At 37.1% G+C, this 20,253-nt stretch overlaps 1 protein-coding gene across 8 annotated transcripts in view; it reads left to right on the top strand.

The window, feature by feature from the left end:
- SCLT1 (sodium channel and clathrin linker 1) overlaps window positions 1–20,253 on the top strand; it is a 231,338-nt gene that overhangs the window by 44,107 nt on the left and 166,978 nt on the right. For 7 of the 8 annotated variants that reach the window (XR_004053269.1, XM_030916898.1, XM_030916893.1 and 4 more), the window contains exons 3-5: window positions 10,342–10,400; window positions 10,932–11,004; window positions 17,756–17,811. Coding sequence is in view for 7 of the 8 variants with exons in the window: in XM_030916898.1 (XP_030772758.1) it covers window positions 10,342–10,400; window positions 10,932–11,004; window positions 17,756–17,811 (188 nt within the window). In the remaining variant the exon portion in view is untranslated. The remainder of the gene's footprint in view (window positions 1–10,341; window positions 10,401–10,931; window positions 11,005–17,755; window positions 17,812–20,253) is intronic. The other variant, XM_030916922.1, reaches the window with a different exon arrangement.

The raw sequence follows: 20,253 nt of genomic DNA, 5'->3' as shown, positions 1-20,253 counted from the left end.
GTCTCTACTAAAAAATAGAAAAAATTAGCTGGGTGTGGCGGCGGGCGCCTGTAGTCCCAGCTACTCAGGGGGCTGAGGCAGGAGAATGGTGCCAACCTGGGAGGCAGAGGTTGCAGAGTGAGACTCTGTCTCAAAAAAAAAAAAAAAAAAATAGTACTGGTAGATAGACATTGGTAAGATGGCTGAATAGGAACAGCTCCGGTCTGCAGCTCCCAGCAAGACCAATGCAGAAGGTGGGTGATTTTTGCATTTCAGCTGAGGTAACCTGTTCATCTCATTGGGACTAGTTAGGCAGCAGTTGCAGACCATGAAGGCCGAGCAGAAGTAGGGTGGGGCATCATCTCACCCGTGAAGTGCAAGCAGCCGGAGTCCTCCCTACCACAGGCAAGGGAAGTCATGAGGGACTGTGCTATTCGGCCCAGATACTATGCTTTTCCCACAGTTTCTGCAATCTGTAGATCAGGAGATTCCCTTGTTGCCTACACCACCAGTGCCCTGGGTTTCAAGGACAACACTGCGTGGATGTTTGGGCAGACACCAAGCTAGCTGCGGGAGTTTTTTGTTTTGTTTTGTTTGTTTGTTTTTTTCTTATGCCAGTGGTGCCTGGAACCCCAGTGAGACAGAGCTGCTCACTCCCTGGAAAGGGAGCTGAAGCCAGAGAGCAAAGTGGTCTCGCTCAGCAAGTCCCACTCCCATGGAGACCAGCAAGCTAAGAACCACTGGCTTGAAATTCTTGCTGCCAACACAGCAGTCTGAAGTCTACCTAGGATGAACAAACGTGGTTGGGGGAGGGGCATCCACCATTACTGAGGCTTGAGTAGGTGGTTTTCCTGTCACTGCTAAGGAGGCAGGGAAGGTCGGACTGGGCAGAACTCAACAGAATGCACGTAAGAGACTGTGGCCAGAATGCCTCTCTAGATTCATGCTCATAGGGTATCTTTGAAAGAAAGGTAGCAACCCCAGTTAGGGGCTTATAGTTAAAACTCCCATCTCCCTGGGACAGAGCACCTGAGAGAAGGGGCAGATGTGGTCGCAGCTTTAGCGGATTTAAACGATCCTACCTGCTGGCTCTGAAGAGTGCAGCGTATCCTGACAAGCAGAATCCTCCCAGCACAGCACTAGAGCTCTGCTAAGGGACAGATTGCCTCCTCCAGTGGGTCCCTAACCCCCATGCTTCCTGACTGGGAAAAATCTCCCAAGAAGGGTTGACAGACTGCTTATACAGGAGAGCTCCAGCTGACATCAGGCCAGTGCCTCTCTGGGATGAAGCTTCCAGGAAAAGGAGCAGGCAGCCATCTTTGCTGTTCTGCAGCCTCTGCTAATGATACCCAGGAAAACAAGGTCTGGAGTGGACCTCCAGCAAACTGCAGCAGACCTGCAGAAGAGGGGCCTGACTGTTAGAAGAAAAAACTAAAAAACAGAAACCAATAACATCAACATCAACAAAAAGGACCCCAACACAAAAGCCCCATCCAAAGGTCGTCAGCCTCAAAGATCAAATCCACCATGTAGGTAAATCCATTATGATGAGGAAAAACCAGTGCAAAAATGTTGAAAAGTACAAAAACCAGAATGCCTGTTCTCCACATGATCACAACTCCTTTCCTTTCTGCAAGGGCAGAAAACTGGACAGAGTATGAGCTTGACAAATTGACAGAAGTAGGCTTCAGAGGGTAGGTAATAAACTCCTCTGAGCTGAAGGAGCATGTTTTAACCCAATGCAAGGAAGCTCAGAACCTTCATAAAAAGGTTCCAGGAGCTGCTAACTATAATAACCAGTTTAGAGAAGAACATAAATGACCTGACGGAGCTGAAAAACACAACACGAGAACTTCGTGAAGCATACACAACTATCAATAGCTGAATCAATTAAGCAGAAGAAAGGCTATCAGAGATTGAAGATCAACTTACTGAAATAAGGCATAAAGACAAGATTAGAGAAAACAGAATGAAAAGCAAGGACCAAAGCCTCCAGGAAATATGGGACTTTGTGAAAAGGCCAAACCTACGATTGATTGTGGTCCCTGAAAGTGACAGGGAGAATGGAACCAACTTGGAAAACCCTCTTCAGGATATCATCCAGGAGAACTTCCCCAACCTAGCAAGACAGGCCAACATTCAAATTCAGGAAATACAGAGAACACCACAAAGATACTCCTCAAGAAGTGCAACCCCAAGACACATAATCATCAGATTCACCAAGGTTGAAATGAAGGAAAATATGTTAAGGGCAGCCAGAGGGAAAGGTCGGGTTACCCACAAAGGGAAGCCCATCAGACTAACAGCGAATCTCTTGGCAGAAACCCTAGAAGCCAGAAGAAAGTGGGGGCCAATATGCAACATTCTTAAGGAATTTTCAACCCAGAATTTTATATCCAGCCAAATTAAGCTTCATAAGTGAAGGAGAAATAAAATCCATTACAGGCAAGCAAATGCTGAGGGATTTTGTTGCCACCAGGCCGACCTTAGAATAGCTCCTGAAGGAAGCACTAAATATGGGAAGGAAAAACTGGTAACAGACACTGCAAAAACACACCAAATTGTAAAGACCATTGACACTATGAAGAAACTGCATCAACTATTGGGCAAAATAACCAGCTAGCATCATGATGACAGGATCAAATTCACACATACCAATATTAACTTTAAATGTAAATGGGCTAAATGCCCCAATTAAAACACACTGGCAAATTGGATAAGGAGTCTAGACCCATCAATGTGCTGTCTTTAGGAGACCCACTCACATGCAAAGACACACACAGGCTCAAAATAAAGAGATGGGGGAATATTTACCAAGCAAATGGAAAGCAAAAAAAAAAAAAGGCAAGGGTTGCAATCCTAGTTTCTGATAAAACAGACTTTAAACCAACAAAGGTCAAAAGAGATAAAGAAGGGCATTACATAATGTTAAAGGGATCAATGCATTAAGAAGTGCTAACTATCCTAAATATATATGCACCCACTACAGGAGGAACCAGATTTATAAAGCAGGTTCTTAGAGACTTACAAAGAGACTTACACTCCCACACAATAATAGTGGGATACTTTAACACCCCACTGTCAATGTTTGACTGATGAATAAGACAGAAAATTAACAAGGATATCCTGGACTTGAACTCAGCTCTGGACCAAGCAGACCTAAGAGACATCTACAGAACTCCCCACCCCAAATCAACAGAATATATGTTATTCCCATCACCACATCACACTCATTCTAAAATTGACCACAAAATTGGAAGGAAAACACTCCTCAGCAAATGCAAAAGAGTGGAAATCATAACAGTCTCTCAGAACGCAGTGCAATCGAATTGGAACTCAGGATCAAGAAACTCACTCAAAACCATACAGCTATATGGAAACTGAACAATGTGCTCCTGAATGGACTACTGGGTAAATAACAAAATGAAGGCAGAAATAAAGATGTTCTTTGAAACTAATAAGAACAAAGACACAACGTACCAGAATCTCTGGGACATATTTAAACAGTGTGTAGAGGGAAATTTATAGCACCAAATGCCCACAAGAGAAAGCAAGAAAGATGTAAAATTGACACCCTAACATTGCAATTAAAAGAACTAGAGAAGCAAGAGCAAACAAATGCAAAAGCTAGCAGAAGACAACAAATAACTAAGATCAGATCAGAGGAGAGCTGAAAGAGCCAGAGACATGAAAATTCCTTTAAAAAATTAATAAATCTAGGAGCTGGTTTTTCTAAAAGATCAACAATATACGTAGACCGCTAGCCAGACTAATAAGAAAAGAGAGAAAAATCAAATAGACACAATAAAAAATGATAAAGGGGATATCACCACCAATCCCACAGAAATAAAAAACTACCTTGAGAGAATACTATAAACACCTCTACACACACACACACACACACACACACACACACACACACACACAAACTAGAAAATCTACAAGAAATGGATAAATTCCTGGACACATACACCCTCCCAAGAATAATCCAGGAAGAAGTCAAATCCCTGAAGAGACCAATAACAAGTTCTGAAATTGAGGCAGTAAATAATAGCTTACCAACCAAAAAAAGTCCAGGACCAGATGGATTGACAGCCGAATTCTACCAGAGGTACAAAGAAGAGCTGGTACAATTCCTTCTGAAACTATTTCAAACAGTAGAAAAAGTGGGTATCCCCCCCTAACTAATTTTATGAGGCCAGCATCATCCTGATACCAAAATCTGGCAGAGATACAACAAAAAAAAGAAAATTTCAGGCCAATATCCCTGATGAACATCAATTTGAAAATCCTCAATAAAATACTGGCAAACAGAATTCAGCAGCACATCAAAAAGTTTATCTACCACGATCAAGTCGGCTTCATCCCTGGCATGCAAGGTGGGTTTAACATATGCAAATCAATAAACATAATCTATCACATAAACAGAACCAGTGACAAAAACCACACAATTATCTCAATAGATGCAAAAAAAGGCTTTTGACAAAATTCAGCAGTCCTCCATGCTAAAAACTCTCAATAAACTAGGTATTGATGGAACATATTTCAAATAATAGGAGCTATTTATGACAAACCCACAGCCAATATCATACCAAATGGGCAAAAACTGGAAGCATTCCCTTTGAAAACCGGCACATGACAAAGATTCCCTCTCTCACCACTCCTATTCAACATAGTATTGGAAGTTCTGGCCAGGGCAATGAGGCAAGAGAAAGAAAGAAATGGTGTTCAATTAGGAAAAGAGGAAGTCAAATTGTCTCTGTTTGGAGATGACGTGATTGTGTATTTAGAAAACCCCATCGTCTCAGGCCAAAATCTCTTTAAGCTGATAAGCAACGTCAGCAAAGTCTCAGGATACAAAATCAGTGTGCAAAAATCCAAGCATTCCTATACACCAATAGCAGACCAATAGAGAGCCAAATCATGAGTGAACCCCCATTCACAATTGTTATAAAGAGAATAAAATACCTAGGAATACAACTTACAAGAGATGTGAAGAACCTCTTCAAGGAGAACTACAAACCACTGCTCAAGGAAATAAGAGAGGACACAAACATGGAAAAACATTCCATGCTTATCGATAGGAAGGATCAATATTGTGAAAATGGTCATTAGAGAAATGCAAATCAGAACCAAATGGAATATCATCTCACACCAGTTAGAATGGCGATCATTAAAAAGTCAGGAAACAATAGATGCTGGCAAGTTTGTGTATAAACAGGAATGCTTTTACACTGCTGGTGGGAGTGTAAATTAGTTCAACCATTGTGGAAGACAGTATGGCAATTCCTCAAGGATATAGAACCAGAAATTCCATTTGACCCAGCGATCCCATTACTGTGTATATACCTAAAGCATTATAAATTATTCTACTATCACATGCACACATATGTTTATTGAAGCACTATTTACAATAGCAAAGACTTGGAACCAACCCAAATGCCCATGAATGATAGACTGGATAAAGAAAATCTGGCACATATACACCAGGGAATACTATGCAGCCATAAAAAAGAATGTGTTCATGTACTTTGCAGGGATGTGAATGAAGCTGGAAAGCATTGTCCTCAGCAAACACAGGAACAGAAAGGCAAACACTGCATGTTTTCACTCATAAGTGGGAGTTGAACAATGAGAACACATGGACACAAGTAGGGGAACATCACACACCAGGGCCTGTTGGGGGTGGCATGTAAGGGGAAGGAGAGCATTAGGACAAATACCTAATGCATGCAGGGTTAAAACCTAGATGACAGGTTGATAGGTGCAGCAAGCCACCGTGGCACGTGTATACCTATGTAACAAACCTGCATATTCTGCACATGTATCCCAGAACTTAAAGTAAAATAAAAATAAAAATTAAAAAACTGTCATCTGCAAATAAAGAAAAAGAAATAGTGCTGGAAAAACTCGGCATCCATGTGCCAAAAATAAGTCATCCCTGTCTCTTACCATATACAAAAATCAACACAAAATGGACTAAAAAAATGTAACACCAAACACTATGAAACTGGTGGACAAAAACATAAATGTTTCAGTACATTTTCCTGGGTAAAGGTTTTATGGAGAAGACCTCAAAGGCATAAGCAAGAAAGGCAAATATAGACAAATGGGATTATATCAGTCTTAAAAGCTTCTGTATTGTAAAGGAAACAGTCAACAGAATGAAGAGAAATCCAGCAAAATGGGAGAAAGTATTTGAAAACTATTCATCTGACAAGAGACAAATGTCCAGAATGTATAAGGAGCTCAAACAATTCAGCAGTTAAAAGAAGAATCCAATTTAAAAATGAGTAAATGAACTGAATAGACATCTCTAAAAGAAGACATACAACTGGCCAAGAAGTATATGAAAAAAATGCTAAACATTTAGTCATCATTAGAGAAATGCATATCAAAACCACAGTGAGATCCCATCTCACCCCTGTTTGAATGACTTTTGTCCTAAAGACAGGCAATAATGGATGCTGGTGAGGATGTAGAGAAAGGGGAACCCTCATACACTGTTGGTAGAAGTATACATTAGTTTGGCCATGGTGGAGAACAGTATGGAAGTTCCTCAAAAACATAATAGTTCCCTAGAACTATTATGTTTTCAAAATTTATATGAAAAAGGACAAGAAGAGCTAAGACAGTCTTGCAGAACAACTACACTTGGAAACAGATACTACCAGGTCTTAATATTTACTATAAAGCTATAGTAATTTGGTTAGTATGGTATTGGCCAAGGAAACAAGCCAGTTAAACAGAATAAAGTTTGGAAATAGCTTTACACATACCAGACTTTCATTCAGAATAAAGAAAAATGAAGTTTGATCTCTACCCAAACTACTCTCATATGTAATTTCTGCATTGATTGCATATCTAAATGTTAAAGTAAAGCTTTTAGAATAAAACTTGAGGGAAGACGTTATGAGCTTATAGTAGGCAGGATGGCTTAAATGGGACATAAGCACTAATCATAAAGGAAAGAACTGATAAACTGGGCTACTTCAAGATGAAAAAACTTATGTTTTTAAGACACCATTAAGAAAGTAAAAAGATAAGCTATGGAATGGAGAATATATTTGTAATCTTGCAAAAATCTAGAATATTTGAAGAATGTCTTCAAATTAATAACTAAAACAATTATCCACTAGAGAAACAGGTCACTTCACAAAAGGGAGTATTTAAAATGCTTAGTAACTGTAGAAAGGAGTGTTCAACTTCATTGTTTATCAAGTAAATGGAAATTCAAACCACAATGAAATACTACTACATCCACTGGCTAGAGTGAAAAGCATAACTCCAAGTGTTGACAAAGATGTGGAATAACTCTCATACACTGCCTATGGGAGAGTAAAATTGGTAAGATTACTTCAGAAAATTGTTTGACATTTTATTCTAGATCTGACTGATACAGACCTTATGAGTCATCAGTTTTACCTGTAGGTATACCCATCAGAAATGCCTATACCAAGACCTTTTCAAGAATGTTTGTAGCAGCACTATTTATAATAGCCAAATAATGAACAATCCAAATACTTCATTTAATAATAGAAAGCATAGCCAGGCACGGTGGCTCACGCCTGTAATCCCAGTACTTTGGGAGGCCAAGGCAGGCGGATCACGAGGTCAGGAGATCGAGACCATCCTGGCTAACACGGTGAAACCCCGTCTCTACTAAAAATACAAAAAATTAGCCAGGCGTGGTGGTGGGCACCTGTAGTCCGAGCTACTCAGGAGGCTGAGGCAGGAGAATGGCATGAACCTGGGAGGCAGAGGTTGCAGTGAGCCTAGATCGTGCCACTGCACTCCAGCCTGGGTGATAGAGCGAGACTCCATCTCAAAAATAAATAAATAAATAAATAATAATAGAAAGCGTAAATATATTGTGGCATACTTATAAAGTGAAATGGTATATGTCAGTAAGAATGAACTAACCAAAATTACCCACAGCAGTAAGAATGAATCTCACAAACCCAGTGGTAAGCAAAAGAAGCCAGACATAACAGAAAATATACTGTATGGTTATATTTTTATAATTTTTTTTAAAAAACAGGCAAAATGATTTCATACTGTTAGAAGTCAGGATTTGGGTCCCACATGGAGCCTGGGGGTAGTGACTTAGGGGTTTAGGGGTTGTTGGTTATATACACAGTTCTCACTTTTTGCAGTACCATGTTAACTGAAACTTGTGTGTATCAGAACTTTGTCCTTACTTGGATTTGATGTTTCCACAGAACTGTGCAAAATGAAGACACTTATACCAATATGCAAAGTGAGGAGTACTTGTATTGTGTTGTTTGATTTGTGTTTTGGTTACATGAGTATATTCACTTTGTGAGAATTATTTAGCTGTATACTTATAATTTGCATAGTCTTCTGTATGTATATAGTACTTGAATAAAAACAGTATTGATTATCTTCCTTTCATCCACTCATTCTCACCATTCAATGCCTCTTTCATGGTATGTCTTTATTCTTATTATTGTTCCTTGCTTATTTGCCTGTCTCTTCCTATAACTCTACAATCCATTCAGTGGATAAGGACTATGAATTGTTTGTTCATCTTTGTATTATTTACTGTACCTCCCATGGGCCCTTACACATAGTAGGTAAATAAATATTTACAGAGTAAAATATTAAAAATTAATTAAGTGAAACCTTAGAATTCAGAGGCTTGAGTTATGCTTTAAAATTACTCTTTATTATGTATGTGATCATAAATACTTTCTCCCTTCAAAAAGCCAGAATATTACAGATGCTTTTAGTGATCCCTTTGACCACCTTCCTTCTCTGTCCTATTTTCTTCTCTCCACCCCTAGAAATAACTTCTTTGTTTTTTATTATATATCTATTTTGATACATATAAATTTAGTTAATTTCTTGAACTACTTATGGGATTCTATTGTATCATTTTTATTTATTCTGTTAAAAGACATTTTGTTAGCTATGTTTTATAGTAAAGGCAGCACTGAAAAACCTCGCACATCTTGTGTTTAAATGTTTCTCCATATGCCATAGATACAAAATTTCTGGTCATGCTATGAATGCTATAGGTCTTTTAACTTTGCTTATGGTGTCTTTAGCTGTATAGAAGTTTTAAATTTGGATGTTGTAAAATGTGTCAGTCTTTCCATTTATAGGTTTTGCTCCTGGTGTCTTCCAGCTAACAAATGTAATTTGAGCAAAAAAGTATGGCAGGCGCTGCTTGAGATATTTGCAAACAAAACAGACAAAAATTTCTGCATTTGTGAAGTTAAGAAAACATTGTCTAACTCAAGGTCAATAATGCATTTTCTTGCAATAATTGTTAAAATTTTAACAACATTTGGATTTTTATCTATGTTTTTCCATTTAGTATGTGCTGGAATCTAATTTTGTTTTGTTATCCCGTACTATTTGTTGGATAGCAGTACTGTGTCCATTCGATTATAATTCCTCTTATTTTATATACCACATACCTATAAATGCTTAAATCTATTTCTGGGTTTGTTATACTGTTGAGTTTGTTACTGTACCTATAGCATACTGTTTAAATTGCTGTAGCATTGTGGTGTTTTGCTATGTAGTAAGCCAAGTTCTTCTCTTTCTTTTTTCTTTTCCTTTTTTTTGGTGAGATTATCTTGGCTAATTTTTCACACTTACTCTTTCATGGAACTTTTATAAATTATTCTATTGGAACTTCATTTTTGAGTGCAATGAAGTTGTAGTGAATTTTAGAGAGCTGACATACTCAAAATATTGACCGTTGCACCCACAGATGAATGCTATAGTACCATGTTTGTTTAGATTTCCTTTTATATCTTTTAGTAAAGCTAATTTTCTCAATAAGCTCCTGTACCATTTTTTGTTTGCTTTATTCTCCAGATATTGTTTGTCATAGTAGTGAATAGGATTTTTTATTTTACATTTTCTAATCATTGCTGGTATTTGAAAAAGCTAGTAATTTTTTTTTAAGTGTTCATTTTCTGTCTGGTGACTTTTAGTGTATTCTCTTACTAGTTCTAATAATTGGTAGATTATACTGAGTTTTTAGGTAAATGGCCAAATTGTTTGTAGACAATAATAACCTTGCAGCTTGCTTTTCAACCATTAAATTGTAATTGATGTAGATTTCTGGCAGATATTTTTATCGAATTAAGAAAAGTTCCTCAAATTTCTAATTTGCCAATGGTTTTTATTATGCATGGGTATTCAATTTACCAAATGCTTTTCAATATAAATTGAGATTATTATTATTTTTTCTTTTTCTCTCATTATGAATGACAAATAGATTTTCTAAGTTTATGTAAATTTAATTGCATTTAATATTAAATCACTATCAATTTTGGCTAGAATGATGTGAGGACACATTTTAAGATGCACATTCTCTTATAGAAAGCTGTCTGCCAAGGAGAAGGAGACGACACATTTGAAACCCTAGTGTTTGACCAAAGGTAAGTATTAACCAGACGAATATCATTTTCTTAGTTATATTTAATTATTATTAAAGTAATTCTTCTAGTATCAGGAATGTTTGTTTCATGGTCTGCTGTTATTAAACTTAAATGCTTTGTTCTTGAATTGACAAGAAAAAGCAAGTATTACAGGGCCTACAAAATTAGTTCTCAGACAGGAATGATTTTACCCCTGTTTCCCCAGGAGATATTTGGCAATGTCTAGAAACATTTTTGCTTGTCACTACTGTGGAAAGTGAGGCTGCTGCTGCCATCTAATGGGTAGAGGCCAAGGATGCTGTTAAACATCCTTCAATGCACAGATTAGCCACTCCACAACAAAGAATTTTTCAGTGCAAAATATTAATTGTGCAAATATTTAAAACTCCTGGTTTTGGAAAAAAGGGAAAAGTTTTGATTGCATGAGTAGACTAAACATAAAATTTTTATGTATAATTTATTTCACTTGTTATATATTTATTAAACTAGATGGAACAGAATATGCTATATTTTTATTGTCTTTTTTTTTAGCTTTTTAGCTCCTCTTATAACTGAGTATGATAAACATCTAGGAGAACTAAATGGGCAGCTGAAATATTATCAGGTATGAAATCATAGTTATGAGGCTTTTATGATATTTCATTATGAAAATAAAAAGTAAAATAGACTCCCTCTTTTTAAAAAGACATTGATGAGAAAGAGATATTTGCTGTAACTAACCAATTGGTGGCCCTCTGTAAATGTGTGTGAATGTATGTATGTGTATATGTTTGTTTAAAGATTCTCTTCTAGCTGGGTGCAGTGACTCACGCCTATAATCCCAGCACTTTGGGAGGCTGAGACAGGAAGATCAATTGTGCCTAGGAGCTTGAGACCAACCTGGGTAACATAGTGAGACTCATCTCTTTTTTTTTCTTTTTCTTTTTTTTTTTGGAGATGGAATCTCACTCTGTTGCCAGCCTGGAGTGCAGTGGTGCAATCTTGGCTCACTGCAACCTCTAACTCCCTGGTTCAAGCTATTCTCCTGCCTCAGCCTCCTGAGTAGCTGGGATTACAGGCATGAGCCACTGTGCCCAGCTAATTTTTGTGTTTTTAGTAGAGATGGGGTTTCACCATGTTGGCCAGAATGGTCTTGATCTCCTGACCTGGTGATCCGCCCGCCTTGGCCTCCCAAAGTGCTGGGATTAAGTTAGCTGGGTGTGGTGGTGTGCACCTGTGGTCCTAGCTGCTCAGAAGGCTGAAGTAAGAGAATTGCTTGAGCCTGGGAGGTCGAGGCTTTAGTGAGCTGTGGTCAAGCCGCTGCACTCCAGCCTAGGCAACAGAACTGGACCTTGTCTCAAAGAAAATAAATATTCTCTTCAGTTTTGTCTTTTAATTCAGTGTTTCCTTGCTCTTGCTGTCTTGCATGAGATATTTCTTAGGTGCTTAGAAGAATCTCTTAATTATTGTTTACTTACATCTCTCTATGTTTGCTTACATCTCTCTATTTTTAACCTAAAACTGTCTCTCATCCTTTCAGACCTTCCTCCTTACCTCATTCTATCTGCATTTCCCATTACTTGCAGAATGGATTATCATTTTGGGTCCCAGGGCTTATGGAGAACTGAAATAATAGCACAAAATTGTTTAGGGTACAATTTGAGTTTCAATGAGCTACATGTTTAGAATATACCTAATATTTATCATGTGTTTCTTTGATCTGAAAATGTCTTTTAACGTTTTCCCCTAAAATTTTGACCTTTCTGATACTGCGATAACCATGTAATAGAAGTATTTCTTAAATAGAACTTATATGTCTCAAGCTAAGCCTATCAGGAGGCAATGACCTCTCTTTATTAGAGCTTGAATATACTCATGATTGTATTTGGTTTAGATACCAATTCCTGGATAAATACAGTTGTAGCAAGGGTGGCAGAGTTGGCTTTCATTAATGCAAATAGAAGAGAGTATAATGACTTTATATTAAAACACCCTGGCCAAGTGTGGTGGCTCCCGTCTGTAATCCCAGCACTTTGGGAGGACAAGGTACGGAGATCCCTTGAGGTCAGGAGTTTGAGACCAGCCTGGCCAACATAATGAATTTCCGTCTCTACTAAAAATACAAAAATTAGCCAGGTATGGTGCCATACACCTGTAATCCCAACTGCTCAGGAGGCCAAGGCAGGAGAAATCACTTGAACCCGGGAGGCAGAGGCTGCAGTGAGCCGAGATCGTGCCACCGCACTCCAGCCTGGGCAACAGAGTGAGACTCTGTCTCAAAAAAATAAATAAATAAAATATAGTAAAGCAGCCCCTGAGACTGATTTCCTCAGAATAGGGCCGTGTGTGTGGCAGACACTAAGCACTTTCTCCCTTACTTCCTTTTCTTTCTATGCATGGACATGAAGGGATCCTACTGTATACTTTCAAGTGTAGCACATAGTAGGCCCTTAAATATTTAATAAATGATTAAATGCCAGGGTTTATGGGAACAAGATGATTAGAGCTAGCTTAATAAGCCCTTACTTATCAATTAATGCATTGATATATAGCTTTACTAAAAGAACACATAATGCTTCCAATTGCTAAAAATAAAATTAGGTTCTTTCACTGCATTTGAAATTATGTAGGCTTTCATTTCCAAGGTTATTTCTCAAATACATAAACGTACAAAGTTGTCCTCTAGACCCAAATATCAAATAAAAGCATTTCATTAAAATTATAGTGTCTTTTATCATAAAGTCTTCCTGGTCTTTACTGTGTATTTCTTAGCCTGTAGTCATTTAAATTTAGGACAAGCACAGTAATGTCTTTTAATCTTCCTAGCTGACAATTAAAGAGCAACGGAAAGCTCTCTTTTGCACAGATGATATTTTCCTTTTGTTTTCAGGAGTAGTGAATTTAAAGTTTCTGCTGAATTTACTCTTTCTAAATTCCTATAATAACATATTATGTACTTTGGTTGTTATAACATAGGATAGCTAATTATCTTGAAATTAAATTCTTTTAAATTTGTTATAATCTGATTCATATATTTCTTTAATCGGCTATTTTACTAAGATGTTTGTTTTTCCATTTTGCATTCTTTACCGCCAGAGGGTGATCACTGAATTAATTACAAGAGAGAAATAAACTGTGCTAGAAAGCCTAAGAGTCTTTGATGATAAAAATAATTGCTCCTTCTTTTAGAGAAAAAAAAATGTGGACAGCTAAGAATGGTTGCTCAGATAGATGTGATTGATTAGAAGTACTAGTTCTTATGACTTACTGACCTAGTCAAAAAATAGTGTATCTCCAAAGCAGGAAAAGTAGCACTGCAATTCTCTATATGGACGATTTTTTGCCAGAAAATATAAATAGAAGGGAAAAAATTGATGATGTGAGAAATACTGTGTGGATTTCACTTCCTTCCAAATGTAAATATTTTGAAATATTTTACAGTAAGGAATTTATAGTGAGAGTGTTGCAATCCATCTTTAGTCTTAGCTAATGAGTATATATCTTACATAATTGTTTAAGAGTAATAAACATTCTTTAAGATGCACTGATAGTTTTGCAACTTTTAAAGATGAGTTTATCAAGTGGGCTTCATCCCTGGGAAGCAAGGCTGGTTCAACATTCGCAAATCAGTAAACGTAATCCAGCATATAAACAGAACCAAAGACAAGAACCACATGATTATCTCAATAGATGCAGAAAAGGCTTTTGACAAAATTCAACAGCCCTTCATGCTAAAAACGCTCAATAAATTCGGTATTGATGGAACGTACCTCAAAATCATAAGAGCTATTTATGACAGACCCACAGCTAATATCATACTGAATGGGCAAAAACTGGAAAAATTCCCTTTGAAAACTGGCACAAGACAGGGATGCCCTCTCTCACCACTCCTATTCAACATAGTGTTGGAAGTTCTGGCTAGGGCAATCAGGCAAGAGAAAGAAATCAAGGGTATTCAGTTAGGAAAAGAAGAAGTCAAATTGTCCCTGTTTGCGGATGACATGATTGTATATTTAGAAAACCCCATCATCTCAGCCCAAAATCTCCTTAAGCTGATAAGCAACTTCAGCAAAGTCTCAGGATACAAAATTAATGTGCAAAAATCACAAGCATTCTTATACACCAGTAACAGACAGAGAGCCAAATCATGAATGAACTTCCATTCACAATTGCTTCAAAGAGAATAAAATACCTAGGAATCCAACTTACAAGGGATGTCAAGGACCTCTTCAAGGAGAACTACAAACCACTGCTCAGTGAAATCAAAGAGGACACAAACAAATGGAAGAACATACCATGCTCATGGATAGGAAGAATCAATATCGTGAAAATGGCCATACTGCCCAAGGTTATTTATAGATTCAATGCCATCCCCATCAAGCTACCAATGAGTTTCTTCACAGAATTGGAAAAAACGGCTTGAAAGTTCATATGGAACCAAAAAAGAGCCCGCATTGCCAAGACAATCCTAAGTCAAAAGGACAAAGCTGGAGGCGTCACGCTACCTGACTTCAAACTATACTACAAGGCTACAGTAACCAAAACAGCATGGTACTGGTACCAAAACAGAGATATAGACCAATGCAACAGAACAGAGTCCTCAGAAATAATACCACACATCTACAGCCATCTGATCTTTGACAAACCTGAGAGAAACAAGAAATGGGGAAAGGATTCCCTATTTAATAAATGGTGCTGGGAAAATTGGCTAGCCATAAGTAGAATGCTGAAACTGGATCCTTTCCTTACTCCTTATACGAAGATTAATTCAAGATGGATTAGAGACTTAAATGTTAGACCTAATACCATAAAAACCCTAGAAGAAAATCTAGGTAGTACCATTCAGGACATAGGCATGGGCAAGGACTTCATGTCTAAAACACCAAAAGCAATGGCAACAAAAGCCAAGATTGGCAAATGGGATCTAATTAAACTAAAGATCTTCTGCACAGCAAAAGAAACTACCATCAGAGTGAACAGGCAACCTACAGAATGGGAGAAAATTTTTGCAACCTACTCATCTGACAAAGGGCTAATATCCAGAATCTACAAAGAACTCAAACAAATATACAAGAAAAAAACAAACAACCCCATCAAAAAGTGGGCAAAGGATATGAACAGACATTTCTCAAAAGAAGACATTCATACAGCCAACAGACACATGAAAAAAATGCTCATCATCACTGGCCATCAGAGAAATGCAAATCAAAACCACAATGAGATACCATCTCACACCAGTTAGAATGGCAATCATTAAAAAGTCAGGAAACAACAGGTGTTGGAGAGGATGTGGAGAAATAGGAATACTTTTACACTGTTGGTGGGATTGTAAACTAGTTCAACCATTATGGAAAACAGTATGGCAATTCCTCAAGGATCTAGAACTAGATGTACCATATGACCCAGCCATCCCACTACTGGATATATACCCAAAGGATTATAAATTATTCTACTACAAAGACACAAGCACATGTATGTTTATTGCGGGACTATTCACAATAGCAAAGACTTGGAATCAACCCAAATGTCCATCAGTGACAGACTGGATTAAGAAAATGTGGCACATATACACCATGGAATACTATGCAGCCATAAAAAAGGATGAGTTTGCATCCTTTGTAGGGACATGGATGCAGCTGGAAACCATCATTCTTAGCAAACTATCACAAGAAGAGAAAACCAAACACCGCATGTTCTCACTCATAGGTGGGAACTGAACAATGAGATCACTTGGACTCGGGAAGGGGAACATCACACACTGGGGCCTATCATGGGGAGGGGGGAGGGTGGAGGGATTGCATTGGGGAGTTATACATGATATAAATGATGAATTGATGGGTGCTGACGAGTTGATGAGTGCAGCACACCAACATGGCACAAATATACATATGTAACAAACCTGCACGTTATGCACATGTACCCTAGAACTTAAAGTATAATAAAAATAAATAAATAAATAAATAAATAAATAAATAAAAAAGATGAGTTTATTGGCTGCAGTGGGCTGTGATCATGCTCTCGAGAATACTCCAGCTTAAGAGACAGAGTGAGACGCCATCTCAGGGAAAAAAAAAATTATTTAAAAATTATAAAATCAAGATAATTGCTACAATAAATCCAAACCTCTTGCCATGGCATTCTCAAAACCCTGTACCTGTCTTTCCAATTTTCTCTCTCACTGTATTGGTCCATATATGGTCAGTGCTCAATTATCTGGTAGTGAATTAATTCATGTTGGTTTAATTGTGTTTCACGCATAACGGGGACCTTGGAAAAGTTCACCTTTCAAACCAAATTTATAGTTAGCATTCACTATTCTGATCTCCTAGACCAAGCTGCCTTGATCTTCTCTGGTTGAAAGGGAGAGAAAAAGGCTTGGAGAACTGCTTGTTCCACCTGTCCCTTGTGAAGGTGTACTCCAGGATAAGCTTCTCTCCTTTAGCCTAGGAAGCACAATCAAGACTAATACACAATCATGAATTGATTACAGTTTTAAGTGAGATTTTGCATGCTTTTACATATAAATTCAGGGTTTTTTTTTTTTTCGGGGTGTGTGTGTGTGTGTGTATGCTCTCCACTTGCTCATTCACACTTACTGAGAGTTGACTACTTATTTTTTTGCTATTTTGCTTTTACTCATATTTTCACCAACTTTAAATGCTCTTTCTTTTCTTTTGAAATCCTAACATCTTTTTACTCCTTCAGAGAGCATTAATCAGACCTTCATTTAATTCCCTTTCTAGTGTGCATTTTATTCTTCCTTGTATTTTAGTTAGGTGTTTTTTTTTTTTTTAAACCATCTTTCCTACTATTTTTCAATGAGCACGTCTGTTTACCATAACAGCCTTGTATGGTACAGAGAGTTTAGATAGTTAATGAAGGTGGTGAATCAAAGACTGAATGAATGACTGCTAAAAAAGACCTCCATTTTCTTCTTACTGTTAGCATTTTACCTTTTGAAATACTAGAAAAATACACATACTTATATGCGCTTCACTAAACTGAGGTGAATTAACTAAGATATACATTCAAGATACAGGAACCATCTGGTATTTGTTATAGTGACATACTCCGGAATATCTTTCATCTGTTTTTCACAGCTACAAGTCATAGGAATTACATTTATAAATATTTCCCACTGTGTTACCTAAAATCTTTCTATTTTATTTATATTTTATTTAAAATGAATGTTTTATTGTATTCTGTTTATTAGTAAACTATCCATATTAATTATCCCTTTGTTAGAAATAAAGAATAAGTCTTTCTAATCTGACACTAGACCAGTGTCAGAATCTGATTGCTTACATGAGTGGTCTACTTAATGGAGAGCTGATTGTCTGGAAAATGCATTGCGAAACCATATTTTATTCTTTCAGAAACAAGTGGGTGAGATGAAACTACAGCTTGAAAATGTCATCAAGGAAAATGAAAGGTAAATCAATTAACTATTGGTTTTATCTTTTATTGTCTTAGGTAACTTTTTTTTTTGTTATTTGATATTTGATAGCTATAATGTTAATAGTTAAGAATGTGGACTCTGGGGCCTGATTTTTCTATTTGACTCCTAGCTCAATTACCTGTTAGCTGTGTGACCCTGGACAGATTACTTCCCTTTCTGTTTTAGTGTCCTCTTCTATAAATCAGATATCATGATAGAACCTATTTCATAGGGCTGACTGTAAGGGATAAAGTAAGTACTTGGAGTAGGGGACAAAATAAGCACCTTACAAATATTAGCAATCAATAATGTAGTATATAATATATATGTATATTGGAAAACATATTGATAAAATGAAAACTTCTCAACATACCACTCAGCTTGAGTGTTAAAATGTTGCCAATACTGGTGTATCTATCCATGATTTCCTTCCATTTCCCATCCTTCTCTTTCTCTCTGCCAGAGATAAACACTATCTTGAATTTTATGTTTATTATTCCCTTGCTTTTACAGTTTTTTTATAGGTATGTGTATTTCCAAGCAATATACTTTTTAGTTTTATATTTTTAAAGACTGTATAAAAATGGTATCTAGTGTTCTAGGACTTTTTTATTCAATAACACACACAAGTGCAAGAGTTTCAAGGAAGGAAGTTGCTGAATTACAGGTTATATGAATAGCAGTTTTGTAATATAATATCAACTTAATTTCCAAAATAGCTATACCAATTTACACTCTTACCAGTGATATTTATGAGTTTATATTGATCCATATCTTTTAATATCTGTAGCTCATGTTAAGCTTCCTAATTTTCATCATTTTGACTGTTAAATACTTTTTTATTGTGGTTTTAATATGCATTTTCCTGAATACTAATATTGTTGACTTTTTTTTTTTTTTTTTTTTGAGACGGAGTCTTGCTCTGTCTCCCAGGCTGGAGTGCAGTGGTGCGATCTCTACTCAGTGCAAGCTCCGCCTCCCGGGTTTGTGCCATTCTCCTGCCTCAGCCTCCCAAGTAGCTGGTACAGGCACCCGCCACCATGCCCAGCTAATTTTTTTGTATTTTCAGTAGAGATGGGGATTCATCGTGTTAGCCAGGATGGTCTCGATTTCCTGACCTCATGATCTGCCCACCTCAGCCTGCCATTGTTGACCATTTATATGTTTATTTACCTGTGTGGTTTTCTTTTCTCATAAAATGCTTGTTCATATATTTTCCCCATTTCTACTTACCTTTTTCTTATGAAATTGTCAAAGTGCATTATGTGATCTGTATTCTGAAAATTTGTTGATGTGCCAGTCAGTCTCAATGCAGTAAACAATAACCATTCTAGAAATTTCAAACAAGAAAGGATTTAATTCACTTACAGTTAAATGCTACTAAATCATTGGTTTTACAGTTACACCTCAGAGACTATAATCCTGAGGTCAGGAATTTATGGTGCTACCACCATCCCTGTTACTACCATGGCAGCATCGTTTCCGTAAAGCTGTAGACTTGATATTGGAAAAAGGACCATATGATATTGACTACGAGAGACATTTTTGTCTATCCAGTTTTACTTACCAGCCACTATATCAACAGAAAAATGGTCTCAGCTCACTTCTGCCTTCTATATCTCCCTTCAATGCCTCTCACTGGTAAAATTTTAATCTTATCCACAACTTCAGCTACAAGACATCTGGACAATGTAGTTTGAGACTTTTCGTCCCGGGACGGAGGCCAGAATATGGAAGGGGACAGAAATAAATAATTAGTGCTAGTGGTTCATAGAACACATTCGATAATAGGTGTTTCAAATCTGTGTTCCCAGATTGTGGTGTGTTTGATTAACAGAATTTTTTTTCTTTTTTTTTTAACTTAAAGTATTTCAATCTCTCACTCTTCTCCTGTGGTTATTGTTCTTTGTATCTCTCGTAAGAAGTCCTTTCTCAGCCTAACATCATAGAGATCTTCTCTTATGTTTGCTTCTAAAAAATGTTTTTTTTTTTTTTTTTTTTTTTATTATACTTTAAGTTCTAGGGTACATGTGCATAACGTGCAGGTTTGTTACATATGTATACTTATGCCATGTTGGTGTGCTGCACCCATCAACTCGTCAGCACCCATCAATTCATCATTTATATCATGTATAACTCCCCAATGCAATCCCTCCCTCCTCCCCCCTCCCCCCTCCCCATGATAGGCCCCAGTGCGTGATGTTCCCCTTCCCGACAAGTTTCTTAACTTTAACCCATAAAATTCATATAACTAGACTGAAATCCGATACATCTTTTTTTGTTGACTTTTAACTAGACTATCCAAAGTTTTTTTAGTTCTAAATTTATTCAAAACATGGGCTCTTAAAGTTTGACATTCTTTTATTGTATTCTTCTATATTATACAGTAATTTTATTTTTATTTTAATTGCATTTATTTTAGTGTAGCTATATTTA

The sequence above is a fragment of the Rhinopithecus roxellana genome, chromosome 2, assembly GCF_007565055.1.
Source record: "Rhinopithecus roxellana isolate Shanxi Qingling chromosome 2, ASM756505v1, whole genome shotgun sequence".
Classification (NCBI taxonomy): Eukaryota; Metazoa; Chordata; class Mammalia; order Primates; family Cercopithecidae; genus Rhinopithecus; species Rhinopithecus roxellana.
This window is presented reverse-complemented; position numbering and strand designations above follow the sequence as displayed.